Raw genomic sequence first — 26,183 nt, forward strand, 5'->3', positions numbered from 1 at the left:
AAGTCGTCCTTCTTTGCGATACGGTGGGGAAAACCAGGGGCTTCCAGTAGTGATGTGCTGGGAAGTGATTGAGGGCCTCCTTTGGAGGAAAGTCCTGACTATTCCAAATGGTGTCCCAATGGCGGTGATTTGCTAAGAACTAGGCCTGTCCTCTATGAAGTTTAATAATTTGTCAGAAAACCTTGCAGTACTGAAAAACCTCTTGTGTGCTGAGTAGGGTTCTATCTGGTGGGAATTGAAGCTGCTCTTAGACTCTAAAATTTGGCCCTGCTTCAATAAATAGGAGCAGGAATGTTATCAAATCCTGGAGGAACGTGGCATTTCAATGGATATGTTCCTGAACTCCCCTTTGAAAACTAAGACAACATTAAAAGAAAGAGATTGGATCTTGACGATAGGAGGAGTAAGATCATATAAGAGAATTAAAGACCTGCTTATTGAAGTAGGGCCTGTGGGTATGCCATCGACCTACATTGGCAAATCACCCAGCCCGACATAGTGTAGATTGGTTATGAGGCTGAGACTCAATGTATTGCCAACTAAAGAAATTGAGGGTGCTAAAGTTGGGATTCTGTGGGAGTCAAGGACTTGTCGCTATTGTTTGGAGCAGGGCCAGGTTGAGTCACTGAAGCATCTGCTGCTGCACTGTGGGGCTCTAAATGATGGGAGTCATCATCATTTTAATCACCCGATGAAAAAGTCTATTATTGGAGGAGTGGGTATGGTCTGGTGATGAGTTATGTGTTCTTACGGCAGTAATCATTGGTTGACGGCAGCAATTCATTTTTTTAAAGAGTTATTGGCTTTAAGGTAATTAGTTGTGATTTTAAATTTATTTAAACTCCTTATTCATATTACCTGTAGATGTTTATTTATGATTTTGGGTAAATGTAACTGATTGTGTTAAATTGATTTAGTATATGTTTCAAGTTTGTTCATAAGTTTTTATTTGAATTGAAATTAATTGTTATGTAATTATGATGATGTTTTTAGCAAGTTTGTTAAAGGTTATTTTATAACCATATAACAATAATAATTACCTAAAAATACCTGGTAATGGTAATTAATCTGTGTTTATTTTGTCTCTGAAAAGACCCTGATACATAAGAGTCAAACAACTTTTCTTACAACCTTGGGGCACCAAACTATGACAACTAAGGCATTCAGGGAGCATTTGTCTATGGATTTTAAGGCTCCACAAAAACAACTCCTGCAAGATCTTCTTGAGAGAACCCTAAGAAGGCTCATTTGCCTAACCAGAGGCTCCTTATTCCGAGTGCCACCCATGTTCTGATAACTGAAAAATGAAAAGAAAAAAGATTCAAGATCACCATTTGAGGAGTGAGTCCTTGGCTTCACATACTCACTCCTCGTCTTCTAAAAAATGGCAAAGGGGCATCACTCTGGGTCTTATGACTCAAGAAACAACATGCAAAAGGTAAGACACCCCCTTTCTTTACCTTATCCTATCCTCCTGTCAGAATACGCCTGTGGAGCCTATGGAAGACTTGGCGTTTCTAGTCCCCAGTCTAGTCCTCACCCAACATGGCGGACTAAACTATAAATCATGACCACGCCCCCTCTTCGGCGCGTTCTACCTGTTCTCATTCTGAACGCCTTAAACGCTGTGTGTGGCCTTAGCGCTTACCTGCTTGGATTTCGTTCCATTCTCCTTCCTTGCCTCCCTTTCCGCTATTTTGCTTAGCTGTCCATTCCGCTGTGAATCCTTACTCTTTTTACCTCTTTTGGCTATTGCCGGCCTTGTTCTATTTCCTTTCTGCTTGTTCCTGGCGGTGCCGGTCAGGTTCTGACTTCCTACTTTCCTTTTATACACTTCCTGTTTGTCGCTACCCTTCTTACTTGGAGTACTGGTCAGATTCGGGACGCGACTCTGTTCAGCCACTTCTGCATTATTCTTCTGTATTCTTAACTACACTGTTTCTATCTGGTTCGGGGGGATTCTCTTTCTACCCACCATTCCAAAGTTCCTTATTCTTGCTTCTGGTGCATGTCTTTCCTTACATCTTCCTTTCCTATTCTGGTTCTTCCGTCTTATCCCCATCATTTGCACTCATCTCTACTGAGCTCAGTCTGACTTACATATTCCGGATTCTGTATCCTCCTGCTGAACGACAGATCCCTTCTACTTCCTGCAATACACCTTGTCCTCTTGAATTGTTTCCAACACAACTTGTGACTGGAAGTGTGTGAAGAACTCCTGCACTCTTGATCCCCTTGCAGACTACACAGGGTTTTTTGTTGCCCAGAGGCTTTTTCCCTGGAACATTGGGGGTTTAGCTCCTCGGGGTTCACCTTTGATAGGTTATACGCTTCCTGTCAAGGTGGCCTGTGGGGCAGCTAGACCGTACTTACACAATAAGAAAAAGAAGCTAAAGAAAGAAAAGTCATCACACCACCGGAAATTGTGCCAGAAGACTCCAACCAGTTCCAAGGACAGTTCAATTGAAAGTACAGGTGAGAAGGAGGTTGGGGAAGACAGACCTTCATCTGACACCTCCTCTCAGGAGGAATGGAGTCATTTATAAAGGCTGTGCGTAATGTTTTCGAGCAAGCTCTTGAAGTGGTTAAAAATCATTACCAATTCCAATAATGGCAGCTCTGGGAAGAGTTCACACTACACCGTCATGCCTTTGAACTTAGACCCTGCGATGTTGAGAGAATTGACTCCTACCACGTTAGCGCTGTGCCACCTGGAGCTGCGGTGCCTCACTGTAACCCAGCGCCAATGTCTTCGCAACCGGCACCACTGGTGCTGCTGACATCCATGCTGATAACTTCGGAGCCGGTTTCTCTAGCCCGCTAAAGTGCCTTCATGCCCCTTCCAGATAGTTGGTTCCGGTGGCGCTGGATGTTTCTCTTGGGCTCCTGATAGAGCTACACAGCTCAAAAGATACAAAGATATCTTGAAAGAGGGGGAGGTAGAGTACGATGGGGACATTTCCTGTGGATTTTAATCACTTACTGATATTCAAAGAACCTTTGGGCCTGAGGAATTACACAATGACAAAACTAAGGACTCCTTATTATAATTAAAGAAGACTTGTAAGAGGTTAGTGGGCTGGGCAAGGGTCTAGATGCTGACACAATTGAAGACCCGGGGCAGCCATTGGACCACATTTTTCCTCTTTCATGGCAGTATTCATCCCTGCCATAGATACTCTACAGTTGATATCTTGATATCCACGTCTGAGGAAGTGACAGCATATACCATCACTGACATTCTCAGACCTACGGCCCTGGGTACCTATATTACTGTTTAGCATGGCCCACACTAGACCACTCTCTTGCTCCTTCTGAGTCTAAGCCTCTCCGCTCTACTAACCTTAAGACTGGGTTTGGCTAGACTTCAGTGTCTTTCATGTTCACCATAATAAGTTGGCTCTTCAGAATCCAGCCACAGAGGTGACTCTGAAAACCCATCTTAACAAAATTGATCAGATGCTGGTCTCTTCTAGAATTGCAGAATATGTATTAATTCTATTGCTGTTTTCATATCCAATCATAAAGCTGTCCAAAAGCAAAATTGACTTTCTAGCTGAGACTGTCCTTGTCCACAATCTAGTGTCACAAAAAGACAGTAGTAGCCAGAGTTTACTCTCTGTGAGAACACTGTGGGCCTCATTACGACCCTGGCGGAAATCGAAAAACGATGGCGGAAATGCAATACCGCCATCGAATAGCGCTCGGTGCGATCATGACCCGTCACTGCAAAGTACGATGCCATTAGCGACACCGTAGTGAACGCCAACGCTAACTGCACCAAGTACGCGCGCGCGCGCCATGCCAAACCGTAATTACCACCATGGCGCAACGGTACGCGAATTCTGACCCTAGCGGACATGCACCTAACGCCATCAAGCACGGCGTAAAGTACCATTCCGCCATGGTGAGAAGTACGGCATCGCGAACCAACCGTAAACGGCCCTACTGAGTGCCTGTACACCGCTCCCTGGCCACATTGTACAACTCCCCGTAGGTGCAATGAAGTCACACAATGCAACCAGTGAAATGTACTAGTCATCCATGCCTGCCAACGAACAAATGAATCTCAAGAGGGGCCAATGGGAGCTGCAGGGCACAGATGGCACGAATACAGAAGCTATACAAATGGACATGACCTCAGTCTCCCACCAAGAAACGCACGCAAACACAGGCACCTGTGACCAGCCATATTCCGATAATCACATCATTCCACCAATCCAACTGGCTGACCGGCATCTGTTACACAAAAGCTAATCCCCCGCCCCTGAGCATGACATCATCAAAACAGTCATATTGGCAGCCCTTATCCCTGACCTCACTGGGCTTCGTAGGCAAACGCGCCCAGCACAGTACCACGCAACTATACTCCGAAGCTGGAACCCAATGCAGATCTCCTCACAATACATCGCTCCCCAAATAGGAATATGCCACATCACTTGCAAAGAAGAACGCTACACGGTTCATATCAGAATAGAAATTTAATGCACAACAAATTCACCAAGCCCATACAGCCATTAGGCCATGAACTCCAAAATACATTTCACCATTGTGGGCTGCATCCGCAATAAATGACCAGCTACTTCTTGTGTGACGCCCTGTTCCTTCATGGTACACAGGGGCTACATTCTCGTACGAAAAGGCAACATGGAAGCGCCTAGAACCGCAGGGCCGTCCCAATAGGGAGGCACTAGTCCAGCTGAAAGGCCGAAATGTTGCTCCTAGCCACTAGTACTGCGTAAGGGCATGGGGCCCATTGGCGATCGTCCCATAAGATCGTAATGCTGCTCCACTGATTAACACGAAGCAGCAGGTGTCGGGAGTAAAATCCATCTGCAGGAGTGGCATACAGATGGCAGTGGCAAAAGGGGAGGAGATACCTGTCACCCAAATGAAATGAAAAAGAATAGTATGGCCATCAGAACTACATTTGAATTACTCACTTCAATGATCACACCAAATCCACAGCCATATGCATGCTAGCCCACTCCAAAGGATCATCACCACCCAAAAACCACTTGCGAATCATAACTATCTATATCGAGGTGAAAACACTATCACAAACGAGTGTACCTGTGCATGCGTCTGTTAAAACAGAATCCATCAGATGGGATTGGTAACGTGCATAGACACAAGTGTCTGAAGGCGCGTCGAGACAGGGAGGGCTCAACAAGGCCAGATAGACGATGGTCCCACTATGGCAGCCCTGCATCACATAGCGCAGGGGAGGCGGATAGATTCCAAGAAGCCCTGTACATGGCAAACTCTGTATCAAATCATCTGTCCATGCATCCATACATCATTCCCTCATCCCGTAATGAAAACGCCTGTTTCCATACTCACATAACATGTGAAATTTCCATTGAGTCTGTGCGTTATGCAGCCTGCAAAACCCACTGTGCCCCAGCCCGTAATTCCAGTGTTGTGAAGTAACATGTATTTGGGAACGTCCGGCCTTATCGCCCACTTCGCTATTGCGCATCCCAAACTATTCATATCAATCATTGCATCCTCGCCATGGCCCCTGTCCCAAGGACATTGAACAATAGAACGTTATATTTGCAGTCAGACCTGTGGGCATCTCCTCGCCGCTAGCTGAAAACTGAAAGCGCCGCCCTTCGAATTCCTCATTTGCAACATCACGTCGAAAAGGCATCTGTGGCCGCTTGAAATCACAAATTAATCCATCTAGTGCGGCTGTGTGTGAAAATGGCAACTGCCTTCACTCACAAATGGGACGCCCCGCCCGTCGGTGAACCTCGGTACAGTGTTGCATGAGGGTCCACCGTTACTCGAGTACTACGTTCCACTGACCCTTCACAAGTCTGTTCGCGACTGCAAAGATAGTATGTGAAACAATGGGACCATAGCCGAATGAACATATCAACCAATGTTACACTGCCATCGGGTACAAATACATGATTGTAATAGCAAGATGCCATTCGTCGAATTGCAGCGTTGTGTGCGGGACGTGCTCGCCCAAAGGGGAGAGCAGCTTGCACAGGTGGAATGAATCACCACAGGTGGAGGCCATACAGCCTGAAAACACATACATTGCACACCCAGTTTCCTCCCACAACCACACCCACTCCGAAATGCTACCGGCAGGACTAGCTATGTTGGCCCTGGGGGACCTGATAGCACTGCAAGTACTCCAACTTCAAGAAGAAGACGAACACCAACTACAACCGGCCGCACGGAGGAGACGCAGGAGGAGGAGGAGGGCAAGGCAGGGCCAGCAAGGGCCGCCAGCACAGCCACTACCACCACGCAGGCAGCCCGCAATCCCACGCCTCCGAGCACATCCGTTCAACCTCACTGATGAGCAGATCCACACCCTCTACCGTTTGGACCGGGACACCATAACTGCCATTGTGGACATGACACAGGCTGACCTTGTCAGCATGATAGATAGCCCAACCGCCATCCCACCCCTACTGAAGGTGGTGTCTGTACTCCACTTCCTGGCCACAGGCACCTACCAGCACACAGTCGGACAGTTGCATGGCATATCACAGCCACTGTTCTCACGGACACTATTGCAAGTGCTCGATGCCCTCCTGCAGCACGCAGACGACTACATCTCTCTACCACGCTCGGAGCAGGAAATTACCAACACAAAAGTGGGATTCCATGCACTTGCCGGCATACCGGGTTGCATTGGTGCCATCGACTGCACCCATGTGGAATTGGTCGTCCCACATGCCATGGAGGCCCAGTACCGCAACCGAAAACAATTTCATTCTCTGAATGTACAAATGGTGTGTGACTCCAACATGATCATTACACATTGTTGTGCCCGATTCCCTGGATCAACCCATGATTCTATGGTCTTGAGGAACTCTACAATACCACGCTACATGGAGCGACACGCAGGGAACAGATCCTGGCTACTCGGTGAGTCTCATTTCATGCATGATGATGTGGGGTATGTGATGCAGCAATGACCTGGCAGGAAGGGGGGGGGTGCGTACGTAGCAATGGCATTCCTCAAAATTCCTTTATTGTCCACATACAGGTGATGCCGGGGTATCCACTGAAGAGATGGCTCCTCACACCAGTCCGGAACCCACGGGACCAGCATGAGGAGGACTACAACCATGCCCACTCACGTACCCGTGTAGTCATAGAACAGGCATTCGGCCTACTGAAGACTCGTTTCCGCTGCCTCAGCAGGTCTGGCGGGGCACTCCTGTACCGCCATGTGAAGGTTGCAAAGATGGTCATGGCATGTGTCATGCTCCACAACATGTGCGTACGTAGAAATGTGCCCATGCCCCCTGATGCAGAACTGCAAGCACCTGAAGATGGTCATGATGAGGGTGGGGATGTGGCAGCACCTCAAGGAGTCTGCGAGGCACAGGAGGGCCGTGACATTCGTCAGCATCTCATAGATGCATGCTTCTAGCACTCACGCCTGGTGGCTGATACATGGACACGGGACTCGTGGCACTGTGTGTGTCTGGAACATGCACAATATGGACTGTACGCCTATAATGGCCTCGTACACAAAGATCAATGTCCACACATCTCATTGGATGATCGTGCATTGTTCATGGCATATGTGATATCATGTTAAACACCCTATCGACCCGCCACCCAAGTGAACCCAACACACCCCCTCCACCCTCCTACCTCCCCCCCGAACACCAGTGTCCAAAGATGCTCATTGTCAGTGGGCAGTCGCTATTGCAAGCCCCCTCTCCGGGTATCAGGGGCACCCCTGCCTGTGGAGCGCAGGTTCCTCCCAGATCTACGTTGGGGGCTGCCCTGGACGGAACTTGCAACGGATGATGTCTCTGCCTGCTCACGTCCATGCATGTCCCTAAGGGTTTGTGAGAGCTCAGTGAGCACACGGCGCACTGCGGCAAGTTCGGCACATACGTCTTTGGACGTCGCATGCAGTTCCCCCCTCAGGCTCTCGGTGCTTCTCTCCATTTGTACTCTCAGGCTCTCGGTGCTTCTCTCCATTTGTACTCTCAGGCTCTCGGTGCTTCTCTCCATTTCTACTCTCAGGCTCTCGGTGCTACTCTCCATTTGTGCCCTTAGTGTCTCTGTACTTCTCTCCATTTCTGCCCTAAGTGTCTCAGTTGATGTTTCTATGTCTGCCTTAGTGCCCCCACATTCATCGGCATGGTCCTTGAGGAGCGTGGCCAGTTGCTGCTGTTGCACGATTACCTGGTCGAGGGACTGTTGCCTCTGCTGGGCCATGGCCATTTGCGGTGGTGTCACAGAGTGGCTGATCACCTCATGTTGCCTTGCCACAGGGCTTGTGGGGGATGGCCAGTCGTCGTCTTGCGGGTGCCCCTGCGTGGTATCCTCATGGTGTACGGGATGGAACAGACAGGGGGATTGAGATAGGTCATGGATGGATCTAACTTCGACATCCCCGTTTTCTGTGTCGGAGCATGCTGCCTTTAATGTAGTGTCACCTATGGTGCTGCTGCCACCAGAAGCAGTGCCTACTGTGGCATCCATTGGGGGGACCTGTGGTGGTGCTGTTGTGGGCATGCTGGCTGCTGGGGTGCCTGTTGGAGTTCCCTCCTCTGTGCTGCCACTTGATTTGTGCTGCTTCCGTGTCTTGATGCGTGCAGCTGAGGTGGAGGGTCTTTGGCCGTTGGTCTTGGCCCTCTTTGCAGGTGTGCTGGTAGGGGTGTCCTAGAGCTCGTCGTTTGGATCGGACCCTGTGGTGGAGTAAAGGAGGGCGAGCGTTATTAATGGGTCTGTGGGAATTGGAATGGCAATGTATCACATGCATTGGGGTGGTACCTGAGGGTGATTTGGGTCGGGGCCTTGGAGGTGGTTTCATTTGTGTGTGGAGTGAGGGTGCAGTTGTTTTGCAGCCTGCAGTTAGGGTGTGCCTGCTGCACGTGTAGAGGGTGTTTTTAGGATTTTTAATTATTTATGTATTTGATGTGAGTTTTAAAGTGTGCTATCAGGCCTATGTATGTGGACGTTCTCCTGGACATGTGTTTCTGTTGCACTATGTGGACACATGGTAATTCACATGATTGGACATTGTGGTTTTGGCATTGTTTTATTTGGGACACCTACCTGATTCTTCGGATGTCTGCACTCCTTTCTCCATCCCTCCGACTCCCTCTATGCTCTCCATTCCAATGGTGGAGGCACAGATTTCTTCCCAGGGGGTCAACTTGATGGGTGATTCCGATCCTCCCCCGGTAGCTGTGGCAATGTTGCGGTTGGCAGAAAGTATGCTACGGACGTGTATCCGCAGGTCGTCTCATCGCTTTCTGCATTGCTGTGGGTTGCGGGGTGCGGTCCCCACCGCACTTACCCGCTGTGCCACCAGGGCCCATATGGCCTTCTTGTTCGCAAGTGCCGTCCTGGTCATTTGCGTGGAGAAGACGGCGGCAGCATTCTCCTGGAGGGTCTCTGTGAGCACGGTGAGTTCCTCACGGGAGAAGTGGACCTGCCGCTTGCAGTCGCACGCTTTCTTCGCTACTTTTCCCATTTTTCTTGGTTTCACTAGGGTGGATGACGGGTTGGGATGTGTCTCAGGGTAGTATTTTTAATGGTTGTGTGGAAATTGTGGTTTTATAGGTGTACGGCGTGATGTTTCCCGTTCCGGGACCATGCTTTTACTTCCGTTTCCGTATATTTCCGGTCACCGTACTTTCCGGTTGGCGCTCACTGCGGTGTCCGCTAAGATGGGTGGCGGTATTGCACCTAGGGCGCCGTACGGCGGCGGTGTGGGCCGTTTTGGGGTCATTTCCGCCATCGCGGACTTTGCACTTCCGCCATGGCGTGGTGCTCGTGCCCGATGGGTCGGAATGAGCCGCACTTTGCTCCGTCGTGCAATGGCGGAAACGCTATTTACGCTATGGCGGTCCGGTCGGTTGATTTCCGCCAGGGTCGTAATGAGGGCCTGTGTGTTTAGAAGCAGGCAGGGGAGAAGCTACAAGATTAGGCTTTGGCAAAGTACCGAAAACCTGCAACTGCGCTATACTTGAACAGCAGCATGCCAAACACCTCCATAGAATGCTGCAAGCTCACCTTTATGGCACAGGCCAAACACAAATTAATACGGGGAAGTACTAAAAGCTCAGGAGTGAAGGTAGAAGAAATATTAATTAAAAAAACATTCACCTATTAGAAATCTGTGAGAAAAATGTAGTGGGCCATTTGTAATGGTTTACAATGAGGTCCATGCAACTCTGTAGTTGGACAGGAGCATGCTTCGAAATGTCACTGTGGGGCATTTTAGAAGGACTCGGATCAATGGACAGACTAGGCAGTGTCTCCCTGCAAGTCAATGTCTCACTGCAAGAGAATGTCTGCCTGCAAGTGAAGGTTTTCTCCCATGGAATAAATACCTGAGGACAGATGTTATTTACAGCTCTGTTCAGCGTTGCTTGGGCTATATGCAGATGATAACAATTGATAGATCCGCAGTCTATGATCAGCTCGATAAGAGGGCCCTCGATTAGTCTGGAGAGATATAAAGGAAAAGATGGAAGTCTGAGGGGCATCCCATAAAACCAAAGCAGGATACACACCCATCCATGCAGTGGGATCCCCATTGTTGCTGGTTGTGGTTCCTCGAAACACTGGACTCTAGTGGGAACAAGTCACAGGAGATGTTTACTGATTGGCCCACATCTTTAGCAAATGCTTGGTGGGAGTTCATGGGCAAAGTTTTTGCAGTAAAAAAATAACGCCCTTTGCGTTCTGCTGAATTGTTATTTTTCAGTGCTTTGTTTTCATGTTTTCAGTTGTACAGTTCGAGTGCAGACTATCCCATCATTTTGATAATTTGAGAAGTAGAGAGTGCAAGGAATTATTTATTTATTTATTGGTCACTTGTTAGGCGCTTATACAATTAGCAAAACTATTTTAAAGTGCCCACAGGGCAACAGGGAGACATGAATTGCAACAAAGATAAATGATTGAATTGGCAGTACAACAAATCAGAAGAATAATAGGGAGGGGAGACAAACCTACTATGCCTTGTGAGTGTTCAGAATGTGCAAGTGCTGAGGGGAGGGGGTAAGGGGTAGGTGCTGTAGCTCTCATGGAGAAGTGCTCAAGGTGAAGTGCTAAGAGGAGAAAAAACTTAAGTGCAACCTCCAGTGAGGAGGGTGAGCCTAAGCAAGTGCAGTAAATAGACAGTGACTGGGATGAGAGATGTGGGGTGTCAGGGCCCTGAGGATACATAAGGGCCCTGCACATCAGTCATGCTACTGTATGGTTTGCACGGAAGAGGGGAGGAGGAAGAGGTAAAGAGAAAGGTCTTGAGGCTTTTTCGGAACTTAAAGAGGTCGTGCTCAAGACGCTGGGGTGGAGTGAGACTATTCCACAGAAGGTGGCCCGCCGAGGAAAGCAATCGACCACCAGCTCTCTGTTTAGCAAACTGCTTCACACGCAGGTAGTTGGTGCCAGAGCAGGTGTCTACAAGGGGAGTATTTGGTCAGGAAGAGTTGAATATAGAGTGGGCCCCGGCCCCAGGTAGACTTGTGGATGATACAGAGGGATTTGAATTTAATCTGTGCTGCGACCGGGAGCCAGTGAAGACTTTGTAGGGCAGGAGAGATGCACTCCCTGGGCTTGAGGCCAATGATAAGTCTTGCTGCCCTATTTTGGGTTAGCTGGAGGGGTCACAGAGTAGACGAAGCACGATTAAGGAAGAGGCTGTTGTAATAGTCTAGCCTGGAGTGTACCAGAGCATGGGTAACATTGAGTTTCTGGAGGAAGGTGAGCAAGGGAAGAATTCCTTTGAGAAGGAAGAGCTGAAAGTGGGACATCTTGATTGACAATGTCCCGAATATGAGGGATGAAGGGGATGGATGAGTTGAAGGTGACACAGAGATACCTGGATTCAGAGGAGGGGGTAGGGGGAGAGTCCATGGAGGAAGGCCAGCATGCAGGGAAGAAGTAGGGTGCAGGGGAATCTCCGTTTTGCTGGCAGAGGTCATTAGCAGTGCACAAGGCCTGGATGGCAGCAAGGCAGTCAGGAATGAAGGAGGGTGCAAGGGCGTCAGTAGGAAGTTTAAAGAACAGTTGTGTGTCATCAGCGTAGCACTGGAAGTTGGGGGAGAAGGAGGAAATGAGGCGTGCCAGCAGAGAAAGGTAAATGTTAAAGAGCCAGGGCGAGGGAATGGAATTAGTGTACTGCAATCACCACGCAGGTCATTTTTGTTTACTTTGACAACATGTTCTCCTTCCTTCCCAAAAGGTAATCCCAGAGATAACAAGAAATAATAGTAACAGAATTGCTTTGACTTTAATGTTTCCGGAAAAGACATTTCTAAAAAGCCAGCAAAGGCTGCATTGCCTCCAATTAAGTCCACCTCAGCATCCACACCGTTGATTCCAAAAATAGTAATATCAATTACTCCATCGGCTCCAGAGCAGTGTTGCTCTGCCTTGTCTTGCTTCCAAGGCAAACACGTTGCCCCTGAGCTATCCTCCCGGCCCTAGGACAGGGTATTTCAAATTAGAACTTTCAAAAGTATCGACGTTTTCGAGGCCGATTATGACAAGTTCGGCACCCTCTGCCTTGGAAATGGGGTTTACATCCTTTATGAGTTCAGAACAATTGAGAACTATGTCCTCAATTATGGAAGAGGGTGAATTGCCTGAACAGGAAGACACATTTGAGTTGCAGGGACCTGTAACCCCAATTAGAGAGGAATTTTCCTCTGAAGAACGCTGGTTAAAGGATCTTCATGATTCCTTACATGAGGCAAGTGGGTTAGACACTTCCCCTGAGGTGGAGTTTGCTAGGCCAGACCCAGGGGAGCATGCTGAAACCCCCTATAGAGCCTTAATGGCCAGGATCACAGAGTTCATGGGGTGGTCTGCACCTTCACAATCTTTCCAACAAGATGACCTCACGGATATTCTTGACAAGAGCCCACAGGAGGATCCTGTGGTGCCTTTTCATAAAGCTCTTCAGAGGAAGATCATGACAAACTGGGAAACCCCAGATGTCGTACCAGCAGTAAATAAAAAACTGTCTACAAAGTACAGGGTATCTTCTACAGACCCAGAGTTTTTGTCTAAACACCCATCCCCAGAAAGTCTGGTGGTACAGGCAGCATCCTCTACCAATGTCAAGACGGCTTATCCTACCGCCCCACAGGACAGGGACGGTAAAAAATATGATGCTATGGCAAAGAAAGTCTTTTCAGCATGTAGCATGGCGTTAAAATCTGTTAATGCTACTTGCACCCTTGCTAGATTCAGCCATACACTTTGGGAGTGTGCTTCTACAGCGGCTGACTGCATCCCGGAGGGAGAAGAAAGGGAGGCGTTCCTGAATATCATACAGGACGGTAAAGACGCTATGTGCGAATCCCTCCAGACGGGCATTGATTCGGCTGACAGTATCAGCAGAGCAATGGCGGCAAGTACAAAAACCAGGAGATTCGCTTGGTTGAGAAAGTCTGGTTTTGCCCCAGATGTGCAAGCCAGGCTCTAGAACATGCCATTCGATGGCTCTTCTTTGTTCGGGAAAAAGGCGGATGACAGTTCAGAGAAACTGCAAACATCAAAAGCAGCAGCAAAATCCCTAGGCGCTGCAATCCGTCAGACACCTTTTCGTCCCACAGGAACCTCTGCGAGGGGCAAGTCCTTTCGCTTCTACTCCGCATTCGGAAGAGGTAGAGGACGACCAGCTCAAAGTGGACAAAGAAGAACTACCCGAGGTGGACGGGGTAGATATTCAAAAGCCGCAGCAACAGCAGGTGCCTCTTTACCATCGGCATCTGCATCAGCCGCCCCACAGGACACCTGTAGGAGGCAGGTTAACTCAACATCTGGCGGAATGGCAGGCTATCACGTCAGATGCTTGGGCATTGGAAACAGTTGCCCAAGGTTACTGCCTGCCTCTCCTATGCATACCTCAGAGTCATCCACTGGGGATCAGCTCTCAGAAAGCTCCAGATCCGCTCCTCTTGCAGGAAATTTTGGACCTGCTAGAGAAAGGTGCCATAGAACCGGTACCTGTAGCGGAGAGTAACAAGGGCTGGTACTCCCCTTAATTTCTCATTCCAAAGAAAGACGGAGGACTGAGACCCATCTTGGACTTGCGAGAATTGAACAAATTCCTCAGGAAAGACAAATTCAAGATGGTCACTCTTTCTCAGATCCTTCAGGCCCTTCAGTTCCAGGACTGGTTGATATCTCTGGACCTTCAGGACGCTTATTTCCATGTGCCTATCCATCTCAAAGACAGGAAATACCTGAGGTTCGCAATTGGCAACTCTCATTATCAATTTCGAGTGCTGCCATTTGGGCTGACCTCCGCCCCAAGTTAATGTCGGTAGTGGCGGCAAGTCTAAGGAGGGAAGGGATTCACGTCTACCCCTACCTGGACGATTGGTTGATCAGGGCTGTATCTTCGGAACAAGCTCAGATCCAGCTAAATCACGTTTGCCACTCCCTTCACAGACTGGGCTTCTCCCTCAATTTAAAGAAGTCACAAATGATACCATCGCAGAGACTCCAGTTCATAGGAGCGATCCTGGGCACTTCCCTGGGAAAAGCCTCGCCACCAGAGGTGAGCGCTCAAGATATTCTACAGATGGTTACCAAGTTCCAAGATGCCCAACGTCTCCCAGCCTTCGACTTTTTTAGGTTGCTAGGCCTCATGGCATCCTGCATTTTCCTACTGCCAGAGGCTCGCCTGAGAATGAGATCCCTCCAGTGGGCACTGAGGACTCAGTGGTCACAATTCTCAGGGAGAATGACAGATCTTCTTCAGGTTCCCGACTGGGTGGCTCGAGATCTTCAGTGGTGGGCCTGTCAGGAGAACATTCTGAAAGGAGAACAGTTTTGGCAACCCTGGCCGGAGATAACAGTAGTCTCGGATGCCTCACTCACGGGGTGGGGAGCCCACGCCAACGACTTGACTATCAGCGGTCGTTGGTCTCCATCGGAGTCCAGACTACATATCAACCTGTTAGAGCTGAGGGCCATCAGACTTGCGCTGAAGGCGTTCCTGCCAGCTGTACAAGGGAAAAATGTCCTGATAATGACGGACAACACGGTGGCCATGCATTACCTCAACAAAAGAGGAGGCGTAGGATCACTACCCCTGTGTAGAGAGGCGATGCAGCTCTGGTTTTGGGCAATCCAAGAAGGAATCTCTCTATCGGCAGTTCACCTAGCCGGAGAGGCCAGGAGAACGTGGTACCCGGACCTTCTAGACTTGTCCATCTGCCCTCCAATTCGACTTCCACTCAGAGAGAACCTACTCTCACAGAAGGGAGGTCAGGTTCTCCATCCAGACATCAAAACCCTCAACCTTCACGCTTGGCTTCTGAAAGGCTGAGGTACAAGGATTGGGAACTCCCTGATGATGTTATGGAGGTGTTGCTTTCGGCAAGGAGGCCAGCAACAAAGTCTTTATACCGCTGCCGTTGGAACAGATTTTGCAGCTGGTGTAGAGAACAGAATATCGACCCCTTTTCATGTGGTACACCAATGGTTTTGTCCTTCCTACTCTATTTGGCGAATTCAGGCCTTCAAGTTGGCACCATTAAGGGCTATCTCGCAGCGCTATCCATCTTTAAGCGAACTGCGGAAGAACCATCCTATTTCAAGTTACCCTTGGTAATACAGTTTCTAAAGGGGTTAACCAACGTTTATCCCCCAAGACCATTCCAGGTTCCCCTATGGGATTTGAACTTAGTCCTAACTTTCCTGATGGGCACACCTTTCGAACCACTCCATTCTTGTTTGTTAAGATTCCTTACCCTTAAAACTGTTTTATTAATAGCACTTACATCTGCTAGAAGGGTGAGCGAATTACAAGCTCTTTCTTGTAAACCCCCTCATACAATCTTTCACAAAGACAAAGTTGTCCTGCAAGTGAAGCCTAATTTCCTCCCAAAGGTGGTTTCTGAATTCCATATCACTCAGAAGATTACCCTACCATCTTTCTATCCTCCTCCTCATCCGGGGAAAGAGGAAGAGAGGTTACACAGGCTGGACCCTAGAAGGGCTTTAAGTTTTTACATCAGTAGACTAGCCAGGATAAGACAAGCAGACCAGCTGTTTGTAGGTTACACAGGTCACAAGCTGGGGTTACCAATCACTAAGCAGACCATTTCCAGATGGATCATTCTAGCCATTTTGGAATGTTATAAACTGGCAGGAAAAGAGCCCCCTCAAAACCTTAGGGCTCATTCGACCAGAGGTATTGCAGCTTCATCGGCCCTCAAAAGAGGTGTGCCGGTTAAAGACATTTGTGCGGCCGCCACATGGTCGTCTGTCCATACCTTTACACGATTTTACAACTTGGATTCCTCCTCCAGTCAAGAGACTAGGTTTGGAAGGGCTGTACTGCACTCTATTCATCAATAGAAGACAGCGTAAAGTCAGTACTCCCACCTCCATTAATAGAATACTGGAGCCTATCTAAGATAAGGAATACGTCGAAGGACACAATCCCTTCGAAGAACAAGTTACTTCTTACCTTGCAACGTTCGTTCGATGGGATGTTCCTCCGACGTATTCCTTATCGACCCTCCCATCCATCCCCGCAGTTCTACTTCCCTTGTTGTTGCAGCTTACGCTCCTTCAGGGTGATTAGTCTAGTCCAGACAGAAATACTGTGGGCTACAAAACGGAACTGAGCAACGGACACTGCGCGCGGCCTTTATAGGCAGGATGACGTCATACGGCGGCTGTCGAGGGACATCGACTCGGCAGACGTCGACGCGCAGCGCCCTCCAGAGAAAAAATTTCCGAGGCCAGCAGAGCTGGAAGGAGATATCTAAGATAAGGAATACGTCGGAGGAACATCCCATCGAAAGAACGTTACAAGGTAAGAAGTAACTTGTTCTTCTCATGTATTCCTGTTGTTTAATGTAAAGCGCTATATAAAAGTTAATAAATACAAATAAAATACACAACCAACCTTGCCCGGGCCCTATTCCAACAACCAAGGCCCAATTACACCATTGTCTCGGATGCATACCTGAAAGGACGGGGAGCTCATCTGCAGGATCTTTCAGTGAGTGGTGTGTGGGAAGGCCCTGATTGGTCTTTCCATATCAATTTACTGGAACTTGGGGAGGTACGTCTGACATTGAAATCCTTCCTTCCATCCATCAAGGTTCAACTGTCCAGGCCCTCATCGACAACACCACCACCATTACATTACATCAACAAGATGGGCAGTGATGGATCTCTCAGGCTGTGCAGGGAGGTCATGCTCCTATGGTTTTGGGCGATCCAAAAAGAGGTGTCCGTGATTGCTTCACACCTCACCAGCAGTCTAAACAACCAAGCGCACTCACTGAGTCGACTATTGGGAGTGCCTCATGAGTGAGAGCTAAATGGGGAGATTGTGGTGATAATTTTCTTCATGCGGGGGAGACCCCAAATCGAACTATTTGCAACCAACTCAAACAGGACCCAAATTTCATTCCAACTTTTGCAGTTCCTAGTGCATCCTTAGAACTTTGTGTATCTTCTGCTTGTATAACAAGACACTTCCTCCTGCAGTTTCCACCTTACTGACCGAATAAAAGCTGTGAATGGGCTTCTTCTTTGTTCACACTACGAATGGTGGATTGGAAAAAAACCTTTTTTAACTTAACTTATCTTTTGAAAAACGTACCTGCAGCTGGTGGTTTTGGGGTAGCTATTATTGCAATCCAATAGTAAACCCACCTGAACAGTGTGACATGTGGAACTGGTGACATTTCGGTACCAGGCCTCATTCCGTCTCAGGGCTGGACTTATACTGTGTACCTTGTCCTAGGTTGATCTGTAAGGTGTTCTACCTATTTTAACTTCTCCAGCATGTGGTCTGGCATGGATTCACATGCTCATGAATATTCCCTGTCGTCAGGCTGGGAATGCTCTCTAAAAGAAAAACAGTTTCACTTTCACTTACAAACTGTATTTCTCCCATAAACCAATTACTGTCCTCTTGATGATACTGCCCCCAGCCAATGACAATCCTTTCCCTAAGCCCCTCCTCTGGCAGTCATCTTCAGATTTGTACTGCACTCTTCAGTGTTGGGAGTACTCTGCGAGCTGCTTCTAAGTTTTTCGTTTTTTTCATGGAAAAAGGTTCTATTTTTTATCCAAAAGAGCCAGTGTGCTCTTCTCTCCATCTGCCAACAGCGGGGATCCATTGTCATTGAAGTTCAGCGCCCCTCAAGGGCGAAGATCATTAAAGTCTCCAGAAGGCCATCAGGCCTGCTTTGCGCCTTCCGACCATGATGGAGGAGAAGAAAGAAGGAAGATCCCTCTTCAAATCCTGCACAAAGTGCAGGCTCCTAAATGTGTTTGTGGAGGCCAATCACCTGCAATGCCTCTACTGCCTGCTAAGCTGCGAGAGAAGCCAGAGAAGCCACGGACGGAGAAGACGCCAAGCTGCCCAAGAAGGACCAGGCGGCATAGGCTCTCTCGAAAGCTAAAGGGGCTGATCCTGAGAAGGTAGCCCCCACAGCGCTGAAGGTATGCCTCCTTCCGAGGCGCAAGGCCGCCGTGGTGACTTTGAGATCTGATGACGGATGAGGAGGACTTGGAGTCCCTACACACGGTCCAAGAGGACGTGGAAAAGGAGGGTGACGGTGCGCAGAGCCTGGTGTTCTGATGACGCCATTTCCGCCGAGGGATGTGTCTGTGGACATCCTGTCAGCACTTCACACCTTGGTGTCAGAGATCCAGAAGAGGATGCCACAAGGGCCTGTTCCAACGGTCCACAGGCCCCGACCAACCACTGACGAAGAAAAGAAAGCGCCATTGGACGCCCCCATTTCAACCTCCACAATCGCATCGGGTCCCATCTCCCCAAGCATACCCAGACCAGACACAGGGATGGATACGACGACGATATTGTCGGAGTGGGCAGCGGGTCCCAGCAGCCTAGGGTATCCCCACCGGACGAGGTGGCATCGTTCCACTCCATGATCACTACAGCCTCCGAGCTGCTCCAGCCTGTGCCCGAAGAAACCAGGACGGAGTGTTTCCTGTACCAGAGGCGCAAGGCCAAGAGTAAGACAATCAGGGTGGTGCCCCTCCTGGATGACGTGTGAGAGGAGGGCTTAGCCCTCTTGAAGAACCCTTGCACGGCTCCAGCGAAGGGAAATAGGCTGGAGAAGAAGTACTGGGTACCGGAATCCACACCCAAGGGCCTGAGGTCGCAACCATCGCCGGATTCGGTGGTTTCTGAGACGGTGAGGAAGCAGTCATCTAACCCGTCCTCGTTGTCTTCAGTCCCTCCGGACAGCGAGGGTAAGAAGTTGGACACCATGGGGAGGAAGGTGATTTACACTGCGGCGTCCACAATCAAGGCGGCCAACGCACTGGCGATCCTAGCCAGGTACGGCAGGGAGCTGTGGTACAAGCTGGGTCAGATTCTGGTGTTCCTTCCCGAAAAAAAGAGGATGGAGGCGATTACCCTCTTCCAGGATGGAGAGGTAGCGTCGGATCACACCATCATAGTGGCGCTTGACGTTGCCGACACAGGGTTGCGGAAGATGGGGAACAGTGTCTGCCTTCATCACGAAGGCTAGATGAAGACCATGAATTTCTGTCAGGAGGTCCAAACGAAGGTACTGGACATGCCTTTTAGACAGAGATAACTTTTTTGGGATCTTCGTTGACGAGTCCCTGCAGGCCATCAAGGCGGATATGGAGACGGCCCGTGCCCTAGGCACCCTCCAACAGCACCACTCTTCCTTTCGTTGCTCAAGAGGAAAGACGGGCAGGTCTTTGAAAGGCTTCTCCTCCTCGCACTGTCAGCCTTCCAGATGCACAACCCAGGAAGCCCACAAAGGCCATTCCCAGGCCTTTGGAGGAGGAGGACAGCGTCGTCGTCGCTGGCCGGGTGCCGGAGCCAAAGCAAGCCTGATCCGACCAGGATGTCGGGCCCCCACCCGTACACCCCTGTGGGAGGCCGGCTGACGAGGTTCTTCAACGAGTGGGAAAAGATCACCACTGACGGTGATGGACACTCTTGCACAAGGACATAACCTGGAATTTCAGCACAGGTGACTGCAGATCCCGCTGGTGGCCCGTCAGGAGGAGCACGTCCCTCAGCTCTTGGAGGAAGTACAGGCCATGCTACGAAAAGGGGAGATAGATCTGGTTCCCCAGCGACTCCAGGGCTCTGGATTCTACTCAAGATACTTCTTCGTGAGAAAGAAGACAGGGGGCTGGAGCCCCATTCTAGACCTGCGACGTCTGAACAAGTACCTCAAGTCTCAGAAATTCAGGATGGTCACGTTGCAGCACGTGTTCGGCCAACTGGAAAGTGGGGACTACTTCCACGTCCCATTCACAGGAAACACTGGAACTTTCTACATTTTGTAGTGCAGAGACAGCACTACCAGTTCACGGCCCTACCCTTCGGCTTGAAGTCAGCCCCCAGAGTGTTCACGAGGTGCCTGGCACTGGTGGCAGCCATCTGCGTCCACAGGGGATTGACATTTACCCGTACCTCGACGACTGGCTCATCCGGGCCTGCGCGCGAGAGGCAGCTGTCGGACCCACAGAGACGTCAAGCTGCTGGTGGATTTGGGATTCTCATCAACTATCCAAAGTCCTGCTTGACACCATCACAGAAAGCGCTGTTCTTGGGGGCCAGACTCAATACAATGTCATGCCTCGCTTCACCCTCAGCGGAGAGGGTAGCAGCCATTCAGGGGAAGGTACAGCGACTGTTGTCAATGAAGACTGCCATGGTGTGGAAATCAAGTCATTGCTTGGCATGATGTCATCCTGCATCTACCTCATGCGTCTCTGCAGGCTACAGATGTAACCTTTTCGGGAGTTCCTGGACAACGTTCTCTGGGTATAACGGTCCAGAAACTTTGCGGACAAGATCACTCTGGATGATGAGTTCCCTCGGGCAATAAGGTGGAGGGGGAACCGCTCCAACATCGCCCATGGCACGGCATTACAGAACCCTCCATTCCAGGAACGGTCACGACAGATGCTTCCCCGGAAGGCTGGGAAGCCCACACCGGACCACTGCAAGGTACAGGTCTGTGGATGCTGGAGGAGAAGAATCTTCATATCAACATCTTGGAGCTATGGGTAGTGTTCTGAGCCCTCAGTCGTTCCTTTCGTCCCTGAAGGGCAAGGGGTGAGGATCTTCACGTACAACACCACCGCAATGTTCTACATCAGGAAACAAGGGGCACTCGATCCCCGCCGCTCTCCAGGGAAGCGCAGAAATTATGGCTCTGGGCCATCAGACAAGAAATGTTCCTCATCCCCCTTCACCTAGCGGGAATCAAGAACACCATCACGGACTCCCTCAGCAGGGAGTTGTGCTCCTGCCATGAGTGGGAACCTCGGCAGGATCATGTGGACTGCGTCTTTGCCAAGTGGGGCGGGCCCCAGATCAATCTGTTTGCTATGGCGGCGAACTCCAAATGCCGGACGCTCACCAACCAATTTACACCAGCCAAGGAGCCTGGGGGACTTGTTCTCCTTCCTGTGGAAAGGCATTTTTCTATACGCGTTTCCTCCCTTGCCTCTCCTGCTACGAATCATCAACGCACTCAGACAGTGTTAGTGCAGGATGATACTCATCTCCCCGGCGGGGCCGAAGCAGATTTGGTACTCAGTCCTTCTCAACCTATCGGCATTGCCGCCAGTCAAATTTCCAGCGGTCCCGGATCTTCTCACCAGAGAAGGAGGCGCAATCCTGCATCACGAGCCAGGAGCGCTCAACCGGAGGGCGTGGCTCCTGTAGCCCTAGAGTTTGTAGGATATGAGTTGCTGGTGGACTGCAGAAAGGTGCTCGCCAAGGCCAGGGCATCGTCGACTCTGAAGTGCTACGGTCACAAGTGGAAGCGTTTCGCTACTTGGTGCCGGTCGCAGAAGATTAACCCTCTGAGTGTCACGGCCTGCAGATTCTTCCATACTTGCTATCCTTCACCAAGGCTGAACTGGTGCAAGCCTCGATCAAAGTACATCCGGTGGCTATCTCCCACTACACCAGGTCTTCAGGAAGATCTTCACTTTGGTCTCATCGACTCGTCAAGGAGTTCCTGAAAGGAATTTTTAGATCTTTCCCACCGGTGAAGGCTCCTGCTCTGGTGTGGGAACTCAACGTGGTTCTGACAAAGCTCATAGGGGCCCTCTTCGAGCCTATGCATCAGGGCCCTCTCAAGTTCCTCTCGTGGAAAATGGCTTTCCTTGTGGCCATCAGCGCTCCCAGGAGGGTGGGTGAGATACAGGCCCTACCCTGCAAACATTCATATGTCACTTTCCACGAATCGAGGGTGGTGCTATGGATGCACCCCTCTTTCATGCCGAATGTTCTGTTGGAATTCCACCTCAACAAACCTTTCATTTTACCTGTTTGCTGGACGTTGCTCGTGCCCTGAAGTTCTACATGGCACGCACAAAGAGATTTCGAAAGACCTCACAGCTGTTCATGAACTTTGGTCATGTGAACCATTGGAAGGCCTTGTTCAAGCCTTCCATCTCAAGCTGGCCCTCCTGCTGCATCATGCACTGTCACCGGTTGACGAACCGACCGCTGCCTGGCCGTCTGAGAGCACACTCCACCAGAACGATCAGTGCGACAATGGCATTCCTGGCTGGTGTGCCGCTTCTGGACATCTGCAGGGCTCCTACGTCGAGGTCCACGCACACCTTCACGAAGTTCTACTGCGTCGACAGGGATTCTAGGGAGGAGTCCAGAGTCGGCCAAGCAGTGCTACACAACCTGTTCGATTGAGGTGAGTCTGTTCCAGAGGTAAGAGTGAATTGCTTCTGTTGATCCTTGCCACCTCCCATGGTTGTGTAATGTTGAACTGCTGTGTATTCGTTATTCATGAGCATGTGAATCCATCCCACTCCCCATGTTGGAGACGGAACAAGTTACTTACATGTAACTATTGTTCTCCAGCATGGGTCTGGAATGGATTCACATTCGTCCCTCCCTCTTTCTCCTCTGTGGCTCTTCTTGGTTATACTGCCACTTTACGTGCTTACCAAATCTGAAAATGGCTGCCAGAGGAGGGGCTTAAGGAGAGGGCTGTTATTGACTGGGGGCATTATGACCAGACAGTGATTGGTTTATGGGAGAAATACAGTTTGTAAGTGAAAGTGAAACTTTTTCTTTTATCGAGGATTCCCAGCCTGACAACGGGAAATATTCATGAGCATGTAAATCTATGCCAGACCCATGCTGGGGAACAATAGTTACAGGTAAGTAACTTTTTCCTTACCTTTCTTTACTGATTCTGACTTTGACTGTTTCTCTGATTTACAGCATTTTAATATTTACAGTGTTGCTTCTAACTTTCTTACTGTTGCGTAACTGATTCTAAAGTTAGTGTTGGTGTTCTGTTAGTAGAACCCCTAATGGTGAATGTATATATGATGAATATGATAGTACCTGTGTGATGATACTTACCCGACGTTTTCAAGTGCTTAGAGTGTATCTTAAAGGCCAAATAAATAATAGTATATTGTTGCGCTCTTCTGTCTAATGGGAATTATTGGATTGCTCTGTGTGTGTCTCATTGTAGCCTTACACTTCTTTCGCCCTCCGGCGTCTAAGCCTTATTGCTGTGCTACTCTACCATGACTGGGTTTGGCTAGATATCAGTGTTTTCCTGTTCACCATTAAAGGTTGCCATCTCAGAATCCACAGCCCGGGTGGATTCCTAAAATCAATCCTAACAATTGGTGCTCAGTGGTTGTATAAGGTCTTTGGGACACAGTGTAGATCCACTGGGGTGATCAAATACTTCTTGGTACACAGAACTCCTAGATCTAAATGTTTTAGCGGGTAAATACCACTATTGAAACAGATGATCTGCTTAAAGTTGAATATTTAAAGAACTTGTCTTCAGAGAAGGGTATGCCTACTTTTAGTAACAAAAGTGACCGAGTGCGGAAACTGATGGCTCATCTGGGTTTGGCTATACATCAGAGTCTTTCCTGTTTACAATAACAGGTTGGACTTTCACAATTCTTCCCCATGGTAGATTCTGGAAATCCATTTTAACAGGGGGCATCAGCAAATATAATCTTTTCTAGATCACATCATGGACACCATGCTTCTATTACATCCTTGTAGATCATTCTTGGGGATCTTGCTGTGAGCTAAGACCGGGTTATGCACTATAATGAACCCTGTTATCTTGGTTTTCAGCCCATTTTGTCATACAACTCGGCCTGTACCAATTCGACCCTCTGGCTTCTTTTAATCTTTAAGTGCTAAGGCACCAGTACTGGTACTGAAAGGATTGAATGACGAAGATTACAGGAGAAGTAACTACGAAGAATAACTTTGACATTTGTGTCATCTTTGCAGGTATACAGCAGCATGGAGCATCTCTGTCAGCTGGAGCAGAAGGCACCAACAGTGGTCAAGAGAGACCACAGTAACAAGCACAAAGATGACCGTGTGAGCAAGAGAGACAGTCTTGGAAGCTTTACTATGAGAGACAAGAGCTGGAGAACTGGCTCCCCAGAGATGTAAGTGTGAGGCTCCATCTTATTTATGCAACTCTTTCCCAAAATATGGGTTTTGAGTTTCCATCCTGATTTTTTAACAGTTGATGCCATAGTGATACTTTTATATGGTAGGTGTTATCCACTGCTAAGGGTGGGCAAAGGAGTAGCCATCAGTGGATGGGGAATATTCATGCCTTTTATAGCAGGTTCTAGCTGGGTTTCTGAGGCCAAAGATGACAAAAGGAACTCAAATGTCACTTTGTGACAGCACCTAAATGGCCCTCTTTGTAATTTGGAATCAGCCCGACTGCCGTGATAGTTTACTTAGTTCTACCATTAGTCAGTCTAGATGCATGCACTTATGTACACCCGGGTCATACAAAGCAATGCACAATAGCGCCACATTTTAGAGCCAACATTGATTCTTAACGTGATGACTAGGAGTTAGACTATCGGGTGTTTCACTAATAATGAAATGAAAGCCCCCCCCCCCCGTCCTCCTTCCCCAGTGAGAAGCTTCGATTGGGTTGTTACTCCAACTTTCCCCAGGATACAATACCGCATGGCTTTATACGGATCTGTATGTGAACATATCATGGGTATTGCCCAATAGCAAACTTAGCTCAGATGCAGCCAGCAGACTTGAGTTATGCAGTTTCTTGCCAAACTATAAAAATCCATAGATTTACAATTGTTCTACCATGAAACCAGTACTCCTAGACTTCCGCCTGCTCCCATATTTCTGTCTGGATTGATTACCGTAGAAGTCATTCACAGCCACGAAATGCCCGAATATATTTAGCTGGGCGGGTGTCATGGGTAGAAATATGTCTAAACCTGACCCATACTCGCACAATGCTACTTGATTAGACATGCTTATAATTGTGCACCCTTGGTCTCAGAGTTACCTGGGTAGATTTAGCTGAGATTGTACCACTTGTTCCAGTAGAGCTGCATTTATGCATGTATTGGGTATTGTATAGCACATCTCTAGTTGGGGGAAAAACCGAACACAGTATGAGATGATAAGACATTGATAGGATACGATATTATGAATACAATTAAAAGGACAACATATTATAGCTACATTAGGAAGGATATGGGGAGAGGGGAAAACAGAGGGTCACAGGCAGGGGATGCAGGTTATTTGGGGAATAGCAGAAGCAGTCTGCATCGGAAGGTTCCTCTGATTACCAGTATGTGAGAGGTTCTTTGAAGAGATGCATCTTCATCTCTTTTTTGAATTGCAGGGTAACACTGCCTGGGTAGATGTCCTACGGATAGTGACCCTTGCTCCACACTGAGCTGCTTGAGTATGACCATGCACACAGATAGCTGCCTGGGTAGATGTCCTATGGATAGTGACCCTTGCTCCACACTGAGCTGCTTGAGTATGACCATGCACACACATAGCTGTCTGGCTAGATGTCCTATGGATAGTGACCCTTACTCCACACTGAGCTGCTTGAGTATGACCATGCACACACATAGCTGCCTGGGTAGATGTCCTACGGATAGTGACCCTTACGCCACGCTGAGCTGCTTGAGTATGACCATGCACACACATAGCTGTCTGGCTAGATGTCCTACGGATAGTGACCCTTGCTCCACACCGAGCTGCTTGATTATGACCATGCACACACATAGCTGCCTGGGTAGATGTCCTATGGATAGTGACCCTTGCTCCACACCGAGCTGCTTGAGTATGACCATGCACACACATAGCTGCCCGGATAGATGTCCTATGGATAGTGACCCTTGCTCCACAC

At 48.9% G+C, this 26,183-nt stretch overlaps 1 protein-coding gene across 3 annotated transcripts in view; it reads left to right on the forward strand.

The window, feature by feature from the left end:
- The window catches only part of MAST1 (microtubule associated serine/threonine kinase 1), a 1,484,042-nt gene that overhangs the window by 1,204,637 nt on the left and 253,222 nt on the right, over positions 1–26,183 (forward strand). For all 3 annotated transcript variants that reach the window (XM_069604134.1, XM_069604135.1, XM_069604136.1), the window contains one exon: positions 24,272–24,435. In XM_069604134.1, coding sequence (XP_069460235.1) covers positions 24,272–24,435 — 164 coding nt within the window. The remainder of the gene's footprint in view (positions 1–24,271; positions 24,436–26,183) is intronic.

Source organism: Ambystoma mexicanum, chromosome 3q (assembly GCF_040938575.1).
Source record: "Ambystoma mexicanum isolate Mex_15411 chromosome 3q, UKY_AmexF1_1, whole genome shotgun sequence".
Taxonomy (NCBI): domain Eukaryota; kingdom Metazoa; phylum Chordata; class Amphibia; order Caudata; family Ambystomatidae; genus Ambystoma; species Ambystoma mexicanum.